Raw genomic sequence first — 26367 nt, forward strand, 5'->3', positions numbered from 1 at the left:
CAAATCAACAATACGACTGACCTTTCAGCTTGAAGATAAAGACGACCAGGAAAACAACTGGCAACGCTCTGCTGCTTCCATTGGTGAGAGAAGGCAACCTTGAAAACCCTGGGCTGAGCTGGGGCCTAGTGCCTCTGATCTTTCACTTCTTTCCAGTCAATTCAATTCAATTCCAGTTCAATTCAATTCAATCCAATCCAATTTAATCTAATCCAACAAACATTTGTTAAAGCACCTACAATATATTCAAGGCACTGTGGTGGGTGCTGAGATACAAAGAAAAAAATTAAATTTCCTGCCCACGAGGAGCTTACAATCTACCCAGATGAGTAAAAAAAAAACCGAGGTAAATCAAAGAGAGAGGATGCTGACAATGGGAGGGGGGAGGGGGAGTCAGAGAAGGTTTCTAAGTAGATACACTCCATCCTTCCCCAACTAGCCTGCTTCCTATTACTCCTGCCCCTACACAGGTAAAAGTTTAATCAACAGCTTCTAACTTGGTGATTCATAATATCTAGCCAGTAACAATTAAAGGAGTATAATGACAAATACATGGTTAATTTAATCTCAAGGGCAGTTGAACTACCTATTTTGCATGGAGAGGTGGTGGCCCTTTCTAATATTTCAGTGTTAAATGTACGGAAAATGTTTTAGTATTGCTTAATTTAGCTCAAATTAATAAAATCCACATTAAAAGAACAGAAAATGTTTTAGCAGTATTAAAATTAAATTCACTAAGTTAATAAAATCGACTTTACAATGAACGGAAAATGCTTAAGGATTATTAATGATAATAAATAGTCACTGATGAGCTGTGATCTACTTTATTGGAGGGATTACCCACATTATTAAGATCACAGATTAATTTGAGTTTAAGTAATAATAATAATAACCAACATTTATTTAACTGCTTTAAAGTTTGCAAAGCATTTTACAGTATTTTACAGTAGGGGTGATACAGTAGATGGAGTGCTAGTGCTGGAGTCAGGAAGATCTGAGTTCAAATTTGAGCCCAGACACTTACTAGTCATGTCATTTAACTGGCATTCAACTAGGCAAGTCATTTAATTGCTGCTTGCCTCAGTTTCCTCATCTTTAAAAAGGAGATAATAATAGCACCTAACCCCCAGGATTAGTGCGAGGATCCAGTGAGATAATATTTGTAAAGTGCTTACTTAGCACAATGCCTGGCACATAGTAGGCACTATGTAAATGTTGGTTATCATTATTACATTACAGTGTTTATTAAGAAAATTGTTTAGAGGAAAGGCAGACTCTTTTTTCTTTTTTCAATTAACAAAAAAGAAATTAGATTTAAAAAACCAAATAAAATTTTTTTCTTATCATCAAGATCTAAACCATTTTGATCAATTCACTTGAAGAAATTCAGCAATTCTCAGTAGCTTCAGTATAATAGACAAGGTACATGAGCACTTCCCCTATTTCCCAAGGGATGCCTCTTGAACTATAGACAGAGAAATGGATACTAGGTCAAGGAAAAGAACTCTCATCCTCACATCCTAAAGCTGACATCTTCCAATAAAGAAGCCTGAAAGAACTCTGGAAATCTAGTCCACCCTCCTTCTTTTAAAAAAGAGGGATCTATCTCTTTTCTACTACATTTTTTCAAGGTACCAAAAGGGAATGGGGGCTTGGGAACAAATGTCTTCATAGAAGATAAAACATAGCCACACTTGTTTCGAAGTTTCAAAGAAAAAAATTTATTTACAATAGAGAATTTTATTTGAAACATGCATTTTTCTTTTTCTTTTGTGTGTGTGTTTTTTTTAAAACAAATCAGCAAATGCGGATCAAGTTTACACTCCTTAAGGCAAGAGTCCCCATGCAAAGTTATACATGTTCATATTAAATCCAAAAGACACCCAACATGGGAACTCATGTACAAAGGGATAAGCTAGGATCAGCAATTTGTCATTTATTAGAGAATTTGACAATCTCCCTGATACAGGAACTCTGAGATCAACTTGCTATGAATTATACTATGAAAATGCAAACAATAGCAAGAAATTCTGATAGTCTTCTGAGAACTGCATACAATTAAATCAACTTTATTTAGAAAGAAAATACAGTAGTGCATACGAAAAAGTGAAAATATAACCTGTCCACATAAAGGTATGGACATCAGTGTGCCAATGGTCATATTGCACTCAATAGTGTAGTCCAAAAATTTGGTTCAAAGTTAGCTTTTCCCCATTTTGGCAATCAGTTCATCACAAATCTTGGTAAGTTCTTCTATTTCTTTATTCTGAAAGTGAAGGAAAGAAAGTGACTATTAATTGGAATAAAATATTCATCTTGGCTCCTTTTGGGGTTCTTATCCACTATGCCCTCCTGTTCCCTAGAATTACTTGTTTGATATATATGGAATCCAGGGGAGGAGTTAACTCACACTGGTGAGCATTGCTGAGAAATATCAGAAAATAAAGAATTAAGTAGTTCTATGTAGATTGGTGTTAGCACTGCTTCTGCTGGATCCTTACACCAGAAAATGCAACAAAATTGCTGAATTGAGATTCTAGACTCTAACGTACATTGGACTGTAGAAGGAGGCTAAATGGCATGCAGATCTTTCCAGTTCCTTAGTTAGCTTGTTTTTTAAGCATCTAAAAGTATGCACAAATTACTGATAGATGCTTCAACAGCCCCCCTCCCGTCAGAATAATCTTGTATTTTCATGAACAAAAAAATGAGAAATTTCCTCCTCTCCCTATCCCTGAAAGATCAGTTGTCTTCTAAAGGCCAATCAAATGCAAATCCTCCCACAAACAATTTCTCCAAGTAACTAGAAAATAATTGGTCTCAGTGGGAGGCACCCGGTTCAACTATCAGTGACAACTCTGATTATCTAGAAACATTTCTGAGCCTTCTACCAGAGGGATTACTGGTACATTAATCTGCATCCACAGTTGGCATGTCACTTTGCTAAATTATATACATCACCTATCTCTACATGTTTAGAAAATATCAGGGATTCTCTCCTCCCTCTTACTCTCCCTCTACTCCCCAAGTAGGAACTAATCACTCCACATATTTCCAAGTATTTGATTAAGCAGATAAAGTTGAATTAGGTCTCAGTAGACATCTTGCTGTTAAAACTCACCCATTCATTCAACAACTATTTATTAAGCATTTCTACGTGCAGCCTCTCCTCTTATATTCTAATGCCTCGTGTTAGCGTGAACTTGACTGTGGGCTTAAGTTCAGAAGGGCTCATAATGAGAAAGCTGCCCAAGAGGTGATGGTTTTTTTCTCTCATAGGAATTCCATCTTCTCTATCTGGAAGATTGATTACTAATGTATGGATGGGCTATGATCTACATTGGCTGAGGGAGTACCATAACCAACAGCTAGGGCTGGAGTACTGGGCCTGTAGTCAGGAAGACTTGAGTTCAAGTCCAGCCTCAGACATTAGATGTGTGATCCTGGCCAAGTCACTTCACCTCTGTCTGCCTCAGTCTCATCAACTGTAAAATTGAGATAACAATAGCCTTTTCCTCACAGGATTGTTGTAGGAATCAAATGGGATATTTGTAAAGCACTTAGTACAGTGCCTGGTACATAGTCGGTACTTTATACATGCTTGTTCTCTTCCTTTTCCCACCAACAATATCACAAATCTCAGAAATAGCGAAGATGCCCTATGAATAGACTCTGTGGTAAGCAATGGGGGAGATGGAAAGATAACTAAGATACGGGACACCTGGTGTCATGGAGCTCATATTCCAGTTAGGGAAGGGAAAAATCATTAGTAGGGAAGATACAGTATATGGAAGTATGCAAAACTGGAAAACAAATGTGCACTAGTTACATGTTAGCCACAGTGAAGAATAAAATACGACATAAACATAAGAGGTATGAAGGGCTATGCAAGGTCTAAGGAAAAAAGCACATGTGCGCATTGGCATCTGAGCTGAATGGCATCCCTGGTCCTGGTCACCAGGACAGGCACTAAGTGTGGTTTACCTCACATTTGACCTCAAAATTACAGACTATTAAATCTGTTGGTCATGTTCATAAAACTCTCTGCTAGCTCTCTTCTCAATAAGTTATCAATGTGGGAAATTCAAAGGTTCTACAAGTTGGAAGAGAAGCTTCTGCTCTAACCTGACATTTTTAAAAAAATCATCTGTGTCTAGAAGTGGCCTTACAAGCAGTTGGATTTTTTTTTTTGCGCTTTGTGGTGAGGCAATTGGGGTTAAGTGACTTTCCCAGGGTCACAAAGCTACTAAGTGTCAAGTGTCTGAGGCCGGATTTGAACTCAGGTCCTCCTGACTTCAAGGCTTTAGCTCTATCCACTGTGCCACCTAGCTGCCCTGTAGCTGGATTTTTTTGATTAGACATCATTAGAAAGAACATTTTAGCAACAGTTACATGAACATTAAGTCGTCTTTCAACAGACGTCCACCAATATTTAAATAATCAAGCTTAGACCACCTTATTTGACAGCTAAACTTTTTGTGCTTAAGGAGTGTATTTTTGCCACCACATGATCCTGGAGGGACCAATAAAGTATAAATCTTCTTAAAATAAGGTTTATTCAACAACATTTATTAAATGCTTACTATGTCAACACATGGTGACTGCTGACACACTATTGGACCATACTGAAATTCTTTATGGAAGCGGAAAACAACTGATAGTATCTTTCCTAAGCATGTTTCCACTTAACGCCACCTCTTTCAGAAACTTTGGGATCTCAACCAATCACTTGTAGGAAAGACTGAGAATATTTAAAATTCCTTTCTGAGACAAAAAAAATACTCTCTGGAGGTGAGGGAAGGAAGAGGCAGGGAGCAGGGTAGTGGGAATCCCTGGCTGCTCATGCTAATGCTGAAATATGTTGGCCTGCTTGCTGAGCAAGAATATATGTCTAGGTCTGAAGCTTCTACAAAAAAAGGCTGTATTGCCTCCCTCATATCTCATCTCTAAAGCTGGGACTCTGATTTTAATCCAAAGAAAAGAAAGGCAGTAATACATATCTTTGTTAGAGGACTAGATCATGAACTGAATGTAGCCTCAAACCTGTTCAAATAATTTTACGTTTCTGCTTATATTTAGTTCCAGGAAATATACATACATACATATATACATATATATGTGTGTGTGTGTGTGTGTGTGTATATGTATATATATGTACACACACCACACACATATATATACATATACACATATACACACACATGTATATATGTGTATATGTGTGTATATCTATTTATCTATCTATCTATCTATCTATCTATCTATCTATCTATCTATCTATCTATCTTCCTCTACATTTGAATTTACATGTCAGAAAATGAAAACAATGTAAGCTCCATTGCTTCTCTTTTTGCCTTAGCTGCCTAAAAACCTAGAGCCAAATTTAATACCCAAGTATGTTCATTCTCAATTAAGGCCTCTCAAATTATCTACTCCTTCGACTCTTTTGTATGTTTTACCATCTGCCTCAAGTCCTGTTGAAAGTAGGTAGGCACATGCACTGTCTTAAGCTGGGCAGGCAATTGTCCCACTATACTCTGCCGTTGCCAGACCTCATCTGTACTGGGTTCCATTCTGAGTGAGCCTAAGGGAGGACACTGCTAAGAGAGGAAAGTGTTAAGAGAAAAACAACCAGGATGACGAAGGACCTTGAGTCCTTGTAACATGACGATTTGTTAAAGGCACTGTGTGGGTTTAGTCCGAAGAGAAAAGAAAACTCAGAGGGGCCATGGCAGCTGTTCCCAAGGATCTGAAGGGCTGTCATGTGCCGGAGGGATCACACTCCTTTTGTTTGACCCCAGAGGGCAGAACCAGGAGCCATGGGTGGAAGTTACAAAGAGGATGATGTAGTCTAAATGTCAGGAAATACTTCTTTGACATTGAGTAGTGACTCAATGACTGTTTTTAAAGTATGTTATAGTGGAGATCCTCTTTGTGCATGGGTTAAATCAGATGCCCACTGAGGTCCCCTCTAACACTCAAATTTTGTGATTCTTTGATTTTTCTTTTTTGATCAGCTGATAGTCACTATCGGTACCATAAACGAATTCATTCTTTTTTAAAGTTAGAATACAATGAAAATAACCTTGCCCCTAAAACTGTAACATAAGTGAATCTTTCTTTCCTGACTATGTAGGATTTTAGGATCTTGCAGGGCTCGGGGCTGTCACCGTGAGCATCAGTTATCACTGCAAAATCACAGAGATGTGAAAACTATACAAAGCTATGTGTACTGACCCTGTGGCATACTCTGGAGACTGACTTTAAATCTACCTCTCCTATCAGTTTATTTGTTTGATGTATCTCTTTCTTTATAAAAAATTGATAACTGGTGAAATATGAAAAAAATCTAGTTATCTAAGCTTTCTGGTTGCTCTAATGCTGTATAAAAGAAGTAACTTACTACAAGGCAGTAGGTTAAAATGATGTAGTGAAATTAAGTAGCATAGGAGAATGAAACATTATTGTTTTTCCACAGCTGAAAGGGGCATTAGAAATTCCATTGTCCAACTTCTCATTTTACAAATGAGCAAGCTTGAGGCCCAGAGAGTTGAAGCAAGTTGCCTAAAGCCCTAGAGATGATTAGCATTGGATTTTAAACTAGAACAAAGACCTGCTGTCTCCCAGACCAACGTTTTTCCCGTATATCATTAAAGTTAAGTAATAGTTGGTAGCTGTCAAGAGATCCCAGTTCTCTGTCTTAGTTCACCTTCATTCCTTCACGAAGTAAATGAGGAACTGCATTTATTCACTGATTTCAATGGGGTCTCTCGACTTCATTTAAGAAGTTTAACTTTTGTTTATGTCATGGACCCCCTTGGCAATCTGGTAAAACCTATGGATTTTTCTCAGAAGAATGGTTTTAAATACATAAAATGCATAAGATTATAAAAGGAAGCTGACTACACTGAAGTGTAGTTATCAAAATACTAAACAAAAGAAAACAAGTTTACCACACCCAGTTTAAGAACTTTAACCCTGAAGAGAATAAGGATTGAGATTCTCAAAATGAAGAATTCCTAGCTGTCTCTCCAAGGCAACTTTGGAAGAGATGCTAGAATACTGATGTCTGCATGCACAGAATTCAGATTAATGGGCACATAAACAAGTAGGCACATTCTCTCCAAGGATAACTAGATAAATCTTCACAAGGTAGAAGGGTTCTGGGAAATTTCTAGGGGTGTCTCCATACTGGAAAAGTGCATCATAATATAATTCTGGACTGAGAGTCTGAAGAGCTAGGTTCAATATCTGTGTAGCCTTGGCAAAGTCATTCAATTTAATTGGACCTGTTTCTTCTTCTGTAAAATGACAGGGTAGACTAGACCAAAGGTCTTAACTCTTTTTGTGCCATGAACCCTTTTGTCCTTCTGGTGAAGCCTGTGAACCCCTGGAATACTGTTTTTAAATAACTAAAGAAAATGATAACCTTCAGTTAGAGTTAGTTTTTTTTTTCACCCATGCTCAGAGACATCCTGAAATCTATCCATGGATCCCAGATTAAGAACTCCTAGATATGATAATTTGTAAAGGATTATTGCATCATAGCAGGCAGCTAGGTGGCACAATGGATAGAGTGTCAGAAGGTGGCAGCCACAGTATCGCAGGTGGATCGGCACACTGGCAAACACCACATCTCCAAGGAGACTTTACTTTGGGAACACAACGAAGTCACTTAATAAATTACCTTTTGTTCCAGTGTTCTTTCCAGAGCATCTACCTTCAGCTGCTCCTTTCGGAGACTGGCCTGGTAGGCTGCTTGCTCCTGCTGAGCCTTTCCTCGGACTTGTGCAATCTCGGCGTTGGCTCTGTGGGAATACATGATGCACAGATGGATATTATCCATTAAGGAAACTTTAATATTTCCACTTGCCTTTCTATAATTCAATTCAATATTGTATTATATTATGTTTATTATATTGTTACCAAGAGGCTACATATTATAGTGAATTGAGAGCTGGGCTTAAATTCAGGAAGTAATGGCTGTATGATTGTAGGCAAGCCAATAAACCTGTCAGTACTGCAGGCAACTCTGAGATCAATCAACCAATCAATAAATCTCTATTAAGTGCCTGCTATATGCCAGGTGTTGGAGATACAAATCAAATGCACGAACAACCAAAACTCACAAGGACCTTCCATTCTAACTACTCTAAATTACATAGAACTGCTAATGAAGAATTCTACCCACTTTCATTAGCAATTCTCTGGAATTGTGATTGATCACCATGCTGAGCAGAGTTCTTTTCTTTATTTAAAATTTTATTTTTATTTTCAGTTCCATATTCTCTCCCTACCTTCATCCCCTCCCATCGAGAAGGGAAGAAGTGCGATATTCATTATTACATATACAATTGATCAGAGTTCTTAATTCTTTCCAAATTGTTCATTTTTACAATGTTGTTGTTATTGTATAAATTGTTCTCTTGCTTTTGCTCACTTCACTCTGCATCAGTTCACAGAAGCCTCCTCTGAACACATCCAGCAAGGAGACTTTAGATGGAGGGGGCTGCCTGGACCTGAACTGACTCTTGCTCATGATAACCAAGACACCATAACTGAAAGCAAGACAGCAAGGAGCAAAATGGTATCAAGACTATTTCCACATTCTAGAAGTCTGCAATGCCCACTTTTTCTGGATATTTTGCCTTTAACAAGGGGTAAGATAATTTCTCGAGTGGTTTTAAGTATAGCTGGAGTGTGGGAAGATTGCAATTCTACCTCTGGTATTTTCTTGGCTTGTTCCTCATAATATGCCTTCACTACTGCCTGGCCAGAGTCACATTTCTTTTCTTAATGCCAATTATCAACATAGCAAATAATGCTCTTAAAACATTTGACTTTCAAAAAATCCTAGAAACATTTGAGAGACAACCTGGATTAGGAAGAAAACTTGGATTCTATTCAAAAGGAAAATGGTGTCACTCTCAGAATCAAGTGTATGTTAGTAGGTTTTTGGGAAATCACCTCTCCCTTCTCACCTCCCAAATCAAGTGTGTGGCCCAATTAGACTGGTTAATATTACAAGCTAAGAAAATTTTCTGTAAAAGGTTTAAATTCCATAGAATAAGGTAAATATTTCCATAGATTATCTTTGAAAATATTTTGATAATTTGTTCCACCTAGGAAAATGTGTTTATACATGCATTCAATAATTTATTCAATCTAGGAAGTTATGTTTACACATATTTATGCATATGTATGCAGAATTTATTTCTGCAAATCCAGGGATCTGAATGCTATCTTGCTGCCTTCCTCAGTCACGCTGATTTGTTATTGTAGGGATTTCCCCAAGAAAAGTGAATAACAAATATTTATCTTTAAAAGCAAGAGCATAAATTCCTATGGCATGAATTTGTTTTAATAAATTTATATAGATAAACTGGTAAATCTATACTATACAGATTCTCTTGATTTTTTTTATAAGTACTCAGTAAGAACAGTCAATCAATTATCATTTACTTAACTCTTACTTTTGGCAGGCATGGTATTAAGTACTAGGGATACAAAGAAAGGCAAAAAAAAATCATTCTTCCTCTTGAGGCAATCACAGTCTAATGGTGGAGACAACATGCAAACAATGATATACAAACATACATACAGGATAAACTGGGGGTAGTCTCAGAAAAAAAGGTACTGAGATTAAAATTAAGAAAGGCAGAAGGTGGGACTATAGCTGAGATTTGAAGGAAGCCAGGGGAGCTAGGAGGTGGAGATGAAAAGGGAGAATGTTCCAGGCCTGGGAGACAGCCAGTGAAAATACTGAGATTCAGAACCGGGAGCTTCTTGTGGGAGAGACAGCAAGGAAGCCAGTGTCACAGGGAAGAAGCGATGGAAAGGTTGTGAAGGGCTCTCAAAGACAAACACAGTATTTTATATTTGATTCTGGAGGTGATAGGGAGCCACTGAAGCTGATTAAACAGGAGAATAAGACGGAGCTGGGTTTTGGGAAGATTTGTATGACAGCTGAATGGAAGCGATTGGAGTGGGAAAAATAGAAACAGGGAGACCCGCCAGCAGGCTACCCCATTTGTCCAGGTGTAAGGCGACAAGGACCTGCATCAGAGTTGTAATAGTGTCAGAGGAGAGAAACAGGCATCTTCAAGAGATGGTTCATTTAAAGTCACTTGTATTTGTGATTCAGTTACCCTTTACTGAAATTGGTTTCAGTGAGAGCCACAGTTGCACTAGGTTTAACAAACATCATACCTATGGTCTCAACATAAAAATCACCATATGGGGTCAGACATGTTCCATCCAGATTAACTGTCTCATATAAGGACTTAAAAACCCTTTTTCCCCAGTCATAATTTGCTCTACATTACTTTGTATGTGCTTTTTAAAAAAAAATTACGTTTGTATCTTTTAATATGGCAACAATATCACAATTTATCCAGCCATTTTCCAGTGGTTGGAGGTATAGTATGTTTACAGTTTCTCATTATTAAAAGTAAAGCAACTATGAATTTTAAAAAAAGAGAGATGGTTCAAAGGGAGAAAGCGTAGGACTTGATCACTGACTGGACATAGGGAAGTGAGAGAGAGTGAAGAGGCAAGGGTGACACATTGAAAAAGAATTTACCTGTCCAGTTTTTCCTCTGCATGTACTTTGAGTGCCTGGTACCTCTGCTCCTCTTTTTTCACACGGGACAGATACTCCTGAGCACATTTTTTTAGCACCTCTTCATTCTAAGACAGGAAGGAAAATGACGTCAGATCCCAGGGGCAAAAAGAAACCCATAAACATGAAGAGTAAACTGGAGACCTCACTGCTCCCAGCAGAAGCAAAACCGCTTGACTCCCTAGTTCTATAGCTAATTTTAACCCACCTTTGACTGTTTATTCAAAAATCTTTCCATAAGAGCATCTAGTTAACTCATTCCTTTTCCTCACAGGAATCATTTTTCCTAACTCAAAACACTTTGTTCCTTCTCATTTTGGTGCTCCCTGCACACAGTCACCAATACCCAATTCTGAACCAAATGTATTAAAAACAAAACCTGACATTTACATAGCACCTAAAGATTTGCAAATGTTTTAAATATGTTATCTGAGGCTCACATACAACTAATAAGTGTCAAGGACAGAATTCAGATCAAGGCTTCTCCTGACTCTGAAACCAGTACATCAGCTCAGGAAACAAAAAGCATTGTGGCAGAATGGATAGAGAATTGCACTTAAAGTCAGGAAGACCTGGGTTCAAGTCTCACCTCAGACATATAATAGCTACATGGCCTTAGGCAATTTACTGAACCCCTCTGTGCCTCAGTGCCCTCATCTGTAAAATGAAAGGGTTAGAACTTTGGGTCTCTAAATCTATGATATTATGATCTGTGAGTATGTTCTTATGCAACTCCCCATGTCCACTAGAAAATAAATCTGAGGTAAGAAGAACTCAATCCAACATTTACTTAATACCTCTGAGCAAAACATAATGCTAAGAGCCACACGTGCCGATTCCTGAAACATACCTTGCGGAAACCCTCCAGGACCTCTTTCATTTTTTCATATCTCCTAAAAAGATCAGCTAAAGATTTTTCCACTGAGTTCAGGTCAGCCAAGGCTTGCTCCTTCTCCACAATCAGCTGCTGGACAGTATGGTGGGAGACCGACTTTTCTCTCTGTTCATCCTCTGGTTCAAAAATAGAAATAGCCGAACAATTGAGCCTGTGGCTTATGCACTGCTTCACTCACAGTCTTGCTGCATGTAACTGAACCTAATGAGCAATATTCTATGTTACTATATGTTTTGAGACAGAATGGCTTTCTAAAAGCTACTCTCCCTTTCAAGTAGAAAAATGAAGGAATGCCAGCCAAATGAATATTGGGCCTGAGTCTTTAGATCATTGGTGAAGGGGAAACTTGACAACTATCTTTTTTTAATCAACTTTAAACATTTAGTAAGCACTAAGGCTAAAGAACTATGGGAGATACCAAAGTTAAGTAAGACAGTCCACGCAGTGACAGAGCTGATAATCTACAAGGAAAGAGGTACAACACATACACAAAGAATTGTCACTAAGATGAGACAGGACACATACATAAAGAGTCGTATACCATATGCTTCCTGGAGAGGAAGTTACTGATTGGGGAGGATCAGGGAAGCCTTCATGGATGAGATGGTATTTGGGATTGTAGCTTTAAAGAATGAATAGGATTTAAATAGGTGCATGTAGGAGTGCAGTGAGGGATATTCCAGGCATAGTGAACAGCACTAGCAAAGGCACATGGGTTATACAACACAGGGCATCATTGGGTGACAGCAAATATCTGATTTGGTGAATGAGTCAGGGAATAGTGGGAGGTTAAGTCTGGTCAGACATGGTCTTAACAGCTTGTAGAAAGCCTCCAATATCAAGAAAAAGGAAGGTGACAAGGAGTCATTGAAGAGCATGTGTAAGGCAGATCAATATGGCAACAATATGGAGGATGGATTAAAGAGGAAAAAGGAGGGGGACACCAGGATAGTGAAGGCCTTTGAGTTGATGATGATATGAGGGTTGGTTATGAAAGCTGGTTGAAGTTTGAAGTTATTCAGTCTGGAAAGACTAAAAGACTGAGTGGGGATGTCAAGGGCTATCATATGTAAGAAGGATTAGATTTGTTTTCCTTTATTTAGAGGCCAGATATACACCATATATAGCTATACTATAGGGCAGGGTCCTTTTATGTATGGGTTGGCTTATATGGCTGATGAGACCCCTTTCCATTCTCAAAATCTGTTATTCTTGGAACTCAAGATGTAGAACTGACAAAAACGGATAATTCATTGGACATACGGAGAAGGAAAAGCCAAAATTAATATCAAAGCTTCAAAGACAAGTGACTAGATAAATGATATCACCATTGTCTAAAACAGAGATACTGATATAGGGCTCAGTTGTTGGTAAGGGGAGGCAAAAGATAATAAGATTGATTTGCGACAGGTTAAATCTGAGGGGCTAGGGAAACATCCACGTGAAATGGTCTTGGTTAGATTGTCTGAATTTGGCAGAAAGGCTGGGACTAGAAATATGGTTTTAAAAGTCATTTGGGTAGAAATGATAGTTGAAGTCATTGGAATGAATGAGTTTTAGAGGGAAAAGAAAAGACACCTGAGAACAGTCTTGAAAACAGACAGAATTGAGGAGCTGGGTAAGGACTAAAGAATTCAGAGGAAAGCAAAGGGGAGATAAAAGGAGTGGTTAGAGAGTTAAACAGAAGTGTCTCAGAAGCTGATTGAGTGTGAAAGATTGTGTTCAGAAACAGGAAATTGTCAACGGTCCCAAAAGATAGGGAGAGCTCAAGGAAAAGAGAACTGAGATAATTCTTCTGGATTTAACAAGGAAGTGACTGCTGACCATTAGGAGTATCATTAGTAGTGTGGACAGAAGCCAATGAACAAGGGGAGAGAAAGAAGCTGAGTTTTGGGGTAAGGATTGCTTTTTTCAAGGAATTAGATGGTAAAAGGAAAAAGAGATGGGTTGGTAGTGTCATGGAAGTAGAATGGTTGAGGGAAGGTTTTTATAGGATTGAAGATACATGAGTACATTTGTAGGCAGATAGGAAAGAACCAATGGAAAGGGAAAGCCTGAAGATAAGAAAGAGTGGAAACAACAAAGTGGGTGGGAAGCAAAATAGGGAGGAAGGGGCAGCGACAGAAAGAAGAAGTGGAGGGAGGGAGGAAGAAGGAATAGATGGAATTGAAGGTACAGGTAGAGTGGTTTGTCTGGATAAAGAGCAAGGACACTTGATCTTTTAAGAGAGGAAATAGAAAATAGGGGAGGTATGGCTAAATAGCAGCTCATTGGAAAAAAAATCTAGGGACTTTAGCAGACCACAAACTCAACGAAGGTCAATAATGTGCTGTGGCAGCCAAAATATTAGAGTGATCTTAGGCTGCATTAAGAGAGACAAAGTCTCCAGCATGTAAGAAGAGATGATCCTGCTGTTCTCTGCCCTGGTTAGAACACATCTAGAGTGTAGGGTTCAGTTCTTGGTGCCACATTTTAACAACGACACTAATATACTGGCATGGAAGAGAGCCACCAGAACAGGGATGTCAAATGCTGACCATGACTTATGAGATCAGCTGAAAGAAGTGGAATATTTAGTTTAAAGAACAGATAACTTAGGGAGAGCATGGTAGCTGTTTTCAAGTTTTTAAAGGCTATCAATTAGAAGATGGATTAGACTTTTTCTGCTTGGCCCCAGAGGCTAGAACCAGCTACAGAGAAGCAGCATTGAGCTTAACCACTAGAGTTATAAAAAAAATTGGAATGGGTTTTCTCAGGAGGTGAGGGGCTCCTGACCCTCACTAGATATCTTCAAGTATAGTCTAGAGATAACCATTTGTTGAGGTTACTGCAAAGAAGATTCTTCTTGGTCAAGGAAAAATTCAACTAAATGACCTCTGAAGGCTTGATTCCATAAAAACATTACATTTTGTACTAGAACCCAATCCCTGGATCAAAGTCTCATATGGCTATAGTGTGTAGGTAGTTCTATCACCATCTAAATGAAAAGGAAATAAGTGAAAAAAAAAGAAATTGTGTGCTCCTTCCAGTATGAGTAAGAGATAAAGCCAGCTTAATTGTCTTACACTTAGAATCTAGTTAACAATGTCTCCTAAAGAAACCCAGGAGCTTGCTTTGGGACAGTGGAAGTGCTAACTTCTGTGTTAACTGGGCTATTTATTTTAAACAAAGGTATGACTTTCATAGTATAGGGCTCTAAAATGAGACTAACTCTGTGAGAGACTGCCTCAGGTAAAGCAATTCAATTGTCCCTGGTCTTCCCATGCCAACAAGCTTTTGCCCTACTTAATGTTCCTTTCCACCATTTCTTCCTGGGATTATTTTTAGACTAGAGTCTGATCAGGAAATTACACTTGTCTTTCCATCAGGACTAACCCCCCCTCAAGCTCATATCACTTTACAACTGTTAAATTGAAATTTGGCTGTGACCTTTCCACTGGGAATAAGTTTATTATTTTTTTTGCACAGAATTTTTACTTCTTGATTTTAGCTTTTACTCTGACAAGATGACTCAACAGAAAGGAGAAAGCAGCTATATATAGAATTACCCACTGGGACCTCCATTGTGAAAATGGAAACATTATCCCCAACGTCTCAGCTCAAACTAGGTGTTGAGGTACACCGAATGAAGTCAAAGCTTGCCTTGCACTGTGCTAGAGGGCCACAGTGGAAAGGGAACATACAAACCCTAGTTGTGACCTAAAAGGGCTCATTTTACAGAGGTGGTAGTTAGTTCTACTTTAAAGTAGACTCAAAGGCTATAACTCATACCAAGATGTCTCTTTTTCTTCCTGTGAATTAGAAAGACATTTGGGGATGCCTTAAATTCCCAAATTTATAGAAACCCAGTTCCCCTAATTGGTGGAGTTCATTTTCCTTGATTCAGGAGAGCTTGGTTGAATCTTGGAATTCAGCACAATCTTCTTCTATTTAAGAAGTGAAGACAGTGTCTTGTAGTGGAAAGATGAGTGGGCTGAGGGGCAGGAGACCTGAGTTTTCATCCAGCTCTGCTGCCCTCTAACTGTGTGACCCCAAGCTGTCATGTTATCACAATGGACCACAATTTCCTCATCTCTTTGAGAGAGCTGAACTAGATTATCTCTAAGGCTTCTTCCAATTCTTAAATGTTATAAGTTTGAGAAAAATTTACTACCAGAAATCCTAGAGGAACCTTGTTGCAACTGTTGAACCATAATTTCACAGCACACGTGCTCCATATTGTAAAGTTCTAGAGTGCTATGAAATAAAGAGATCAGTATCTAATAAGGCCAAAAATAAAAGAAGAAATCTAAGATCCGCCCCCATAACTTTTTAAAGTTTCATCTAGAGGCACAATAAATAAAAGGGTACTTGGAGTTGCCGCAAAAGTCAAATTGCTTTTTCCTCTAAGTTAGCTTCATGTTATTCTTCCCTAGATCTTAGAACATACACAGCGTATACATTTGTGAGTCCATGTTGGCTTTATTTAGATTTCATTCTGCTTTAAAATTTATCAAAAAAAATTTTTTTAACTCCTTGCTGAACTTAGATAATTTTATAACCTTTGCCTAATATCCTTCCTAATATCCTCAATTCTGAAAGAGAATTTTCTGTACCCATGATGCTAAAGATGTAACTATTCACCAACGTGTCTCTGTGTTTGTGACTACAGTCTTTAACTCGGGAAATTAGCCCTTGGGTCACAGAGGCTCTAGAAGAGACAGGAAGAAACATATGCTTCCCATTTGTTGTATCTTTAGCTAAACTAGAGACCCAGTGATGGAGTTAAATGTTTATAAAAAATTATATAAAGGTATACTTTAGCTCCGGTAATGGAGTTAAATGCTTATAAAAAGTTTCAGGGAATGCAGCAAGTACACAAAATAAAAGCAAAGACAGCCAGACAAGATTAATAGATGCGTAATGCAGGCGTCAAAAGTGGGTAAGAAGCGTTACTTACCAGGCTTGCCTTTTTTGTTTTGCAAGCAAATAGCAAGAAGCAACAAAAATGAAAGGAAAACAGATAATCAGGGAAATTGTTAGGAAAGCAGAAAAAAAACAGCAAAACAACCTGTAATGCAGAAAGCACAGAAGTATTTCTTTAAATCCCGAATTGTTAATATTTAGGCTCAAGAAATGTTAATACTTAAAAAAATAATGCCGGTGGAAACCGAAAATGGCACAAACTGAAATGAAGAGGCAAAAGCACACTGTCATCACATGCACTGTTTGGGAACATGAAGGATTTGGGAAGAACACACACAAGCACTGGTCATAGCCACAAAGGGCTCCTTTGGCCTAAGGAAGCTGATTCTATTTTGAACAAGATTTACTACAGTCCTGAACCCTGGCTGGATAAAGCACTTTCTGGCTCCAAGCTTCCCTTCAGCATCATCTGTTAGTCATGCAAGATGCCTGTAGGATAGAAGTGGCAGAGATGGATGGAAACAGAAACAGAGGCATGAAATATACATAAAGAGAAGTGGTTTTTTTCTATATAGAACCTCATGCAATGCTGAGAAATCCCTAGAAAATAGCCTTGTTATCAAATCTAAGGGCTAAGTCCTGTCTGTTTCAATTTCCAGTTATATTAGCACACTGTTGTTCCAAAAGGAACTTTTAAATGCAAGGGCGGCCTTTAATCAATTACCTGCATGATTGATAGCCTGATGGAATCAACAAACATGCCATGTTTCTGATTTTTTTTTTAAAGCTATGAAAAGTGAAAAAGTAGATGAGTGTGCATGAATGAATTCAGGAACAGAGGGCAGAGGGACACACAATGAAATTTTCATTTCAAAGGCAGTGATACTTCCAAAAGGCAAGCAGGAATCTTAAGAAAACTGGACTGGGTGCTGGAAAGAAACCAGAGCACCAGACACTGGGAGAAATACATGAAATTGTCTATAAATGATTATAGATTTATCTAAGTGATGTTGTCACCATGTTGCTTTGTAGAATAGATCTTCAGGTGATACATTTACAAACTCTGGCTTCAGTGTAGGATGAAAGGTTCAGGCACTTGAAAATACTATGAAAGAATTCTGATTCCTCAGAGAAGCTTAATTATAATTCATCCTTTTTGCCCAAACCTGTCCATATTTCATGAGATTGAATGGAGAGGGAAAGAGAGAGCGACTCATTGGCTGGATAAACCAGCTCAGGGGATTATGTTGTAAAGAAGGCAGCAGAATGAGAAATACCTTTTATGTCAACTCAGGCAGGCCACAAACCAGAACGCTTCTCTCATTCTCTTTTTAGTTTGTTTTATCTCTCTCTCTCTCTCTCTCTCTCTCTCTCTCTCTGTGGGTGTGGGTGTGTGTGGGTGTGGGTGTGTGTAGGGGAGGATTGAAAAAGCAAGCAAGGAAGCTTATTAAAAAAAAAGCTGTAGAAACAAAAGATGCCTTTGGGCAGAATTTCATTAACAAGCAGAAATTCCCCCTTTCTTTATTTCAATATTTGCTTATAAATCCACACCAAGAACAGTACTAAGAAGCTATTACTCAGATGTGAAAAGAGACAAATGATAATGGGTTTTACTGATGTTCTCACAATAAAAGGTTTTTTTTTTCATTATTATTAAAAACCTTTGGGCCTTAGTAAGTTGCCAAACACTAGATAATAGAGGACATGAACTTTCAACACTATCACTTTCAATGACATTTAACTCAAGAAAGGATGAAGCTCTGTGTACATATACCATCCTAAATTGTTATATTAATAAAAGATAACAAATATATAATCAATTACACAATGCTAGCTAATGTACAGAGCAAATGCTGAATACGGCACATTTGGCGATTTTTCCCTCTTCGAGTTATTGAGGGGAATAGATCCTCTGTTTTAAGAACACTTCATCTCATCAAAATGGAAAATGGTGAAATTGATGCCTTCTTCTCAGATGCCAAAACTATTATTATATTGATCTTGGGTCAGGTGAGATTTCTGCAATTATAACTCAGAAAATTCTCCTATCCTCCACCAAAGGCAACTTTTTATCATGTCACAACACAGTAAAACCTCCATTAACTGCAATGCAGTAACATAACCTTCAATTGACCAGTTCCATGGCCCCTCACACTCACCTCTCTTAGGAGGAAGAGAACAATTACAAGAAAATACCTGATATCATTGATTTGGGCCAAATGGCATCCTTCTGTGATTAATGCTGAATTTTCCTAATCTGTAATATGTACAATACTGTAGAATAATCATTGACATTAAAAATGGTGATGAGATGCCCTGCAAAATCTTTAATCGCCAAAGAAATGCCATGTTTATGATATTATATTTGCTAAAGAAGGAAGGGGAAATAAATCATAACACAAAGATTTTCAGTAAGAGGAAATGAAACAAAATACCTTTCTTGCTTTGTTTTCAGTTAACCTGCATTCCAGTCTACCTAGATATTACTGTATTCACACAAAGCTTCTACTTGTGAGGAAATGATGCCAAGGCTTCTTAAGAATACCACCTGATAGGAGCTAAGCTGAAGGATTAAGACTAAACTTTGAAGGTGTGATTGGATCTTTTTGCTTGGTCCAAAAGAACTAGAATAAAATGGATCTGGCCGGCATGTCTCTCAAAGATTCATTTTCCTTTAAAGGGTTGCCTGTAATGAATGTAATCTGCTGTAACCTGAATTTACTCTTTCCTATGAACAGAGTACATAGATCACAGACTACTGACTGGCCCAAATCTATTCCTGACCAGGGAGTTTAGCTGGGTTAAACAGCAATCATAAAGAGGATCTCATTACTTCAGGAAAACAATTAAAATGGTTTCTGTTAATGGGCACTTCCATTATGCTTCCATATCCAAGTAGATTTTCTAAATCAGTTATTTCTTTGACCTAGGAATATTTCCTTTAGGGGACCATTTGATGGCACAGAAACCAGAATGTAAGAAGTTTATGATGCCTTATTACATCCTTAGTTCTTTTAGCAGAGTTTGGAGCTCAGTGATTGACATAGTCTTCAGACATATTTCCCCACAAAGTCTTTATAAAATCAGGATGTAAGGACAATACCCATCAGAAAGCTGGCACCTACCTATCATTTGAGCGATGGTCTTTTCATACTCTGCCACTATTTTCCTGTAAGAGAAATTAAATCAGTACAGATGTTTGCCTGATCCTTCATGACAAATGATTTTATCTCTTGAAGCCAAGAAGCTTTAGGCAATGACAGCATACACAATGCATATTTGTGGCTGAGATGTGGGCTAATGTCTCTAAATAGGAAGCAACTTATAGAAATCTCACTAAATAAAGTGATGTTTTACACTTCTCTGGTTGCCTCTTACACACTAACAATAGGTGTAACACTTCATAAAAACACAACTCTAAACATTCATTCCAGGAAGTTTCAAATTTCCATATTACCTTCAAAGGAATTCAAACTCCTTAGCTTGGCATTTAACTTCTTCCATGATCTGGCCTCTTCCTACCACCTCAAACTTATCTCCCACTTCTCTGTTCACTGACAGCCTAACTAGCATAAGCAAGTTAAACTACTTGCATTTCCTGAGTTTCTTCCTGTGTATTCCCCCCCTTTGACTGATGTTGTCCATGTAACAATTTCACAATTATTGCTAGGTTACTTTCTAATAAAAGAGTTAAACTAAATTTTCTTATTCCTGTAGGAAAGAGAATCATCATCATTATAAGTCACAATAACTATTTGCATCACGGTTACAATACACATTCACTTATTTCTCTAATACAAATCTCATTACAATCCTAGAATAGATAGTATAAATTGCATTATTTCCATTTCACTAAAATAACAACAACAATAAACAAACAAACAAAAAACTCAGGCTCAAAGCGGTTAATGTGATTTGCTTCACACAGCTCACTATTCATCTCAGGTCTTCTGACTCCAAAACCAATCTTCTTTCTTCTATACCATACTGCTTTTCTAATAGCCAGATTTCCTATTTATGCAATGCCCATCATAGGAAAATTGTTCCATTATTATATTTTGGGTTACCAATCTAATTTAAACCCCACTGTTATCTAAGAAGAGCAAAAGACATATTTTTCTAGCTAATCCCTTTGCTCCTAGAATTCACTGCAACAGTTGTCCTTCAGGTCTTTGCTGACCACATACCTTGAGTTTTTCTTCTTGAAAACAGGTTAATATAAACTGATTACATATAGCTCAGGCAGCTGATCCATTCCTGGTCTAAGCTTTGCTACATCAATGAGATGAAACCAGCTTCTTCTACGCTATTGAAGAATAAACCACTTACTGGGCTCAGTCCATGCTACAAAATAATCCCTGGGCATTCTTGGGATTTCCCAGTTTTCTTTGGCTTGGACTTCTTCAGAATCATAAAGCTTTCTTTAAAAAAAAATCATCACAAAAATTCTTTAAAAGAAATCAGCACTTTTTGGAAAAAGTGCATTGTAGGCAAAACATTAAGGAGAAAAAGGAAAAGACCAAATACCAATATTTCTAAGGGACAGAGACAAGGGCTAGTCCAAGAAAGTCCAAAAGGCATCTCGAGTTTTCAAAATATTCTTCATTTGGGGGTTGAGAGGGTGGGGGTGGGGCGGTGCCCAAACATATATAATAGGATGTCGCCTTCCCTTGATTTGACCAGGAGTGATCAGCCTGTTCACCACCAATAAATACCTCTGATGCAGGTCTGGGGCAAAAATATCCCATTGGGACTTCTCACAGCACCTTCAATAGCTGCCTTTTCAAATTCCTGTGACCACCCTCCAAATTCACAAGGGAGGGGGCACAGTTAAACTGCAAAAGGTCAGGCTGTGTTTTAAAAACAGATAGCAGCTATAGCTTCGGATGTGGCCAGGAGATAATCAGAAGACAGAAGTCATCAGTAGGAGAGAGAAAGAGATACTTTTGCTACCTCACATATCTTAGGGAAAGAAAACGCAGTCCACATCACAGCCTAGCCATTTGGTTTGTTCATTAAAATGCTAACAAAGAATGTGTTGATTTAAGGCTGAGATTTAAACTGAACGTAATTGAACAGTTTTACTCTGAAAAGCCTTCATGTAGACAGATTCCATATATACTCCCAACAGAGGCCACACAGCGCACTGAATAGAAAAAGGGCCTAAGAATCAGGAAGATCTGGGTTCAAGTCCCATCTCAGACACATACTGACTGTGAGACCCTCTCACTGCCTCTGGTGAGTCCTCAGGACTATACATTGCGCAACAGTTGTGATCTGCATTGATAGAGGGAGTTTTCTCACTGGCAGCTCCCTACACTGATAAATCACAGCTCTGGACAAAACAAACATACAAATTGTAATTCCAAAGGAAAAGAGAATGAATTTTGCACATAAGACTTTCTAAAAATATTTTATGTAATATTCTTGGTAGAAATGAAAGAAAAGAAAAGAAACCAGCCATAACACATATACTCTATAATGATGACTCACTTTTTTGAAGAGGGTCCAGCTTTGTGATTTCACCAGTGTGGAAAACTTCCAGTGTGGAAACGCCTTCCACTAACATAGATGAACAGCCTGTCTGTAACTTACAGTCTTAAGAGAGTTGTCTGGGACACTGAGAAGTTGAGGGCTTGCCCACTGTTACACAGCTAGCATGTGTCACAGGCAGGATTTGAATTCAGGCCTTCCTGATTCCAAGGCCAGCCTTCTATCCACTACTCCAAGCTGCCTCACATGGTTACTCATACCACAAGAATTTTCAGGGCAACAAGAAGATATATCTTTCAATTCTGGCTCTCGGACTTAATCACTGACCTCATTTCCATCACTTCCCGTCTACTTTCTTCATACTTGTCTTTCCATTCTGAGACCTCTCTTTCCTTGGTGATAATCTAGTATTAAAGGAGGAAATATTAAATGTCAGTCTAGACTCAAGTAAATTTTCATAGAACAACATACATGGGGAAACAAAAAGGCAACTAGTTAAACATCTCTTGAGAGAAATAGTGTATTCTAACCAAGCTGCACTTTTTTTGTTTTGGCTAGGCAATGGGGTTAAGTGACTTGCCCAGGGTCACACAGCTAGTAAGTGTTATATGTCAGAGGCTGGATCTGAACTCAGATCCTCCTGAATCCAGGGCCGGTGCTCTATCCACTGCGCCACCTAGCTGCCCCCAAGCTGCACTTCTGATTGGTGAGACAGAGAATAACTAGTTTACATCTTTGGGCAATGCCTGATGACAGAAAAGAGAGATTGAGAATATTTTTTGTCACAAATCCAATTAAATTCCACAGACACATTTCACAGTGATGGTATCTAAGCCCATCAAAACCCAGCTTCCTCAATCATCCTTCTGTTTGCCCATAGTGTTCAGAGTAAGAACTAAATTATCAGAGAAGAGGTCACCTTGGCATAGAGATTCTTTGTTTATATGTTGTGGGAACCAGATTTTTAATGAGGCTTCTGAAGGGCAATCAAAGGGGCCCCTTCTCCAAAACCCACACTGGAAATACCTCTTCTCTAGCGATTCGGAGTGAAGCATCTAAATCCGACTGTTGATAAAGAAGGGCTGGAGGTTTTTCTGACTCAGAGGTCCCAAGGCGAGAGTACAAGGCAGTTTTAGAGATGGGAACATCTGCTGGGAGTGCAGCTTCTCTCTGCGGAATTGTTGTTGATTAAAAAAAAAAGTAAACATTAATCATAAGACAAAGAAGATCACATTAATCCGGTTCATGAATGGGTCAATTGTGTATGTGTGTACTGGAGGATAGCGGTGGGTTTTTTTTTGGGGGGGGGTTGGTAAATGATGAACACAAAAAACTATGAGAAAATGTGAAGAGTCATGATAATGGATGAGAAAACTGTGTGACACAATCCATGAAAAATCTATCATTGTGCACCTGTGCAGGAAACAATGAAGTTAGATGGGGTACAGTTTGCCTTTAAATAGACTGTATGAGAAGCCTGTTTATCATAGCCATTTATCAGGAATCAAAAAACATTTAAGCAGAGCAAGTATGAACAGAGTCATTATCTAACAGGATCCTGCTTCTTCAGCATACATAGGATGGAAAAAAGGAAAGGGCAGCAGATGTTGGATTTCATTCTATGTTTTCCTAGTTTATAATGGATGTGTATTTGATCACTTTTGTAAGACTGCCTACATTTCAGTACTATGCGTGCCCCTGTGAGGCTCAGCTTCTAGATCATGTGGCATCAATGAAGTGTTCTCACTGGAGTAACTTTCCATCAGATGAGGTTCCTAAAACATGTATAGTCAATCAGTTTGACCTTAAAAAGGTTAATTTTCCCCGTACATTAAAAGGTGGGCTGATTATGATTGGCTGTGGCAAAGCTTTCATCATAGATGGGTTTACATGACAAGGAACTGGAAAGCGAAAGACTCAGTTGATTACAGTAAATAAATGTTTTCAATGTATCTAAACAATCAGGTTGTTGGGTTTTTTTTTCCAACTGATAAGTTGGACCAAGTTGAGTGGGGAGCTTTTCAGTATGAGGGCCTCATGGCACCAAGATGGTGATCTTAGAATATTAATGACAACTCTGTCCTGTAATGCCCTCTCCCAGTCTCTAATCTTTTATTACATACTCCCATGACAATGTTCACTGTGAAAGCATGTGAGAGCATGATGCTTTGTGTGGAGTTATGACTGGTACCAGAGACTAGGAGAGTAAATTATGGAAGTAAAGAGGCATATGAATGTCACTGCAAAAAAAAAAGGATAAACCAACCATATCTCAGTCCCATTCATTAACTTTTAGGTGCTGTTGTTCATTCTGAAGCAGAAAACATCCACTGTGGCTGCCAGAACTGGAGGAAACAAAAAGAACCAGCCCAATTCTACTCCAAGTAATATTAGGAGGTGTGGTCTCACAGGTTCAATGGGTCTCATTTAATAAAGAAATACACACCCTACCCCCTTAGTGACTGTCATACACAAATTCAAAATAAAACCTACTCTGTGATGACACTATATTAGAATATCGATAAATCAAGAAAAAATATATCATAGGGCAACAGTCCTAATTTGAGAACCACTGATAAACAGTTCTATGAGCAGATAAGGAAGGTGGCATCAGGAGACACTAAAGGATAACTTTTCAATTTGGCTTTTGAAAAAAAATCATCAAGAGACCTTAGTATTGGCTGAATGATTTCAATGCAGATACAGACTGCCAACCTTATTCTCATTACACTGAGGAAAATTTTACTTCATATAGTAAGAATAACAAAGCTGAAACAAAAGTTTAATGGATAGGACTGGAGGTATGAAAGCAACTTGTTATGGCTAGTTAGTAATACTCATGCAAGGGAAGTAAAGTGCTTGAATTTGGGTTAGAGATGGGCTTCTATTGGTTTGGTTTTACTCTTTTGATTTGGCCAGGAATGCTCTGCTATGAAAAGACTGCCACTCAACATGGAGATGTGACCTAAAACAACTGCTTCTTTATTTAGATGATGGTATCCCTAGACCTCAATCCTTGAGATTATAGAGATGAATTTGACATTCTAAGCAGCACACAAATATAATCCCTAAAAGATGCGCTAGTTTGCAAAATATTAAGGCATACCAAGAACTCACTGCTGTCTCACTGAGGAGAGCATCACTAAACCGCCGGGGGAAATTACAAGTGCTCAAATATCATCCATGTAACATTCCTTAAAATGTTTTTCAATTTAGTGAGTATAAAGGAACTTATTTGTCAGAAAACAGAAGATAATAAGACACAGACTTGAAGATAAATATGTGAATGAATTGCACAAGTTCCTAAGCCAAACAAACAAACAAACAAACAAAACCCTCTGCATAAGACTTATCAGGCTCACAGATCTAGAGCTGGTGGGAATCTCAGAGGTCACCTAGTCCAATCTCTCATTTTACAGATAAGGAAACTGGGGCACAGGGAGATAAAACAAGTTGCCCAAGGTCACACCAGGTAATAATAAAGAACAGTGGTAGGATTTGGACCCAGGTCTTCTGACTCCAAAGCCAGTGCTCTTTCTACTATATAATGCTACTTCCACTTTTACTAACAAAAAATTATTTGTCCACATATGATCATGTTAAACAAGAGAAAGATTAAAATGGCAGAATATTAAAATGCTTGAGTTGGAAAGGATCTTAGAGCTCACCTAGTCCAACCCCCTTCTTTTATGGATGTGAAAACTGAGACCCAGTGAAATAAAGAAACCTGCCAATGATCATACAACTACAATTATTAAATGAGTTGATTTTGACTGAAAATAAATCAAGGTCCCTGAAGCATAATCTCAAATAACTGAATTAAAGATATCTTTCTAGTATTAGTCTGAACCCAACGGCAGTCAGACACTGAAGAACTTTCTAAACAAATGAAAACTAAGCCTGCCAGATACAGTGATTCACTATCACCTTTCACAGCAGCCACCTGGTGTTTTCTGTGAAAGGAGAAATGGTCTCACAACCAATTTGAATGAGTGAATGTGCATCTGTTTGTTAATGAAATGTAGTTGGTGCGCTCAGGGTTTCCCTGACCCCAAGGAATTCTCTTTCACTGAAGTTAACAGCTTTGCCTCTCATTTACAGTGTTTTAAGATCAGATTTAGATTAGGCTTTTGCTCACTCGAACAATCCTGAAATTGCCCTTTCAGAGAAAGAAAAAAAAAAGCCAACAGGCCCACAAATCAGGATAATGAAGCATGATATTTCGATGAACAAGCCTGCCTTTAAACAACAAACAGTTTATGAATCACATACATTGTGATTGCCAACCTGGCCACAATCAATTGTCACTGATAATGTCTACACACCTACTCAACTATCTGAATGAACATATCTCCTGATGGCCTATTGTTTGACAAAATAAATGTTTTCTAATTGTACCCGGGAGGCTTAGCACTGGCTGAATTATTTTCATTTAAAAAAAATGGAAACTTCA

General features: G+C 38.2%; 1 protein-coding gene across 5 annotated transcripts in view; it reads right to left on the reverse strand.

Annotated features, from left to right (window-relative positions):
* Nucleotides 1-1911: 1911 nt before the first annotated feature.
* Nucleotides 1912-26367, reverse strand: part of TACC2 (transforming acidic coiled-coil containing protein 2) — a 302620-nt gene continuing 278164 nt past the window's right edge. For 4 of the 5 annotated variants that reach the window (XM_020979220.2, XM_020979218.2, XM_020979219.2 and 1 more), the window contains 7 exons: nt 22941-23084; nt 22242-22318; nt 19547-19590; nt 11472-11632; nt 10583-10689; nt 7688-7808; nt 1912-2266 (listed from right to left, as the gene is read on the reverse strand). In XM_020979220.2, the coding sequence (XP_020834879.1) occupies nt 2201-2266; nt 7688-7808; nt 10583-10689; nt 11472-11632; nt 19547-19590; nt 22242-22318; nt 22941-23084 (720 nt within the window). In that variant the 3' untranslated portion in view covers nt 1912-2200. The remainder of the gene's footprint in view (nt 2267-7687; nt 7809-10582; nt 10690-11471; nt 11633-19546; nt 19591-22241; nt 22319-22940; nt 23085-26367) is intronic. The other variant, XM_078151015.1, reaches the window with a different exon arrangement.

The sequence above is a fragment of the Phascolarctos cinereus genome, unplaced genomic scaffold (assembly GCF_003287225.1).
Source record: "Phascolarctos cinereus isolate Bilbo 61053 unplaced genomic scaffold, phaCin_HiC Scaffold_3;HRSCAF=262, whole genome shotgun sequence".
Lineage (NCBI taxonomy): Eukaryota > Metazoa > Chordata > Mammalia > Diprotodontia > Phascolarctidae > Phascolarctos > Phascolarctos cinereus.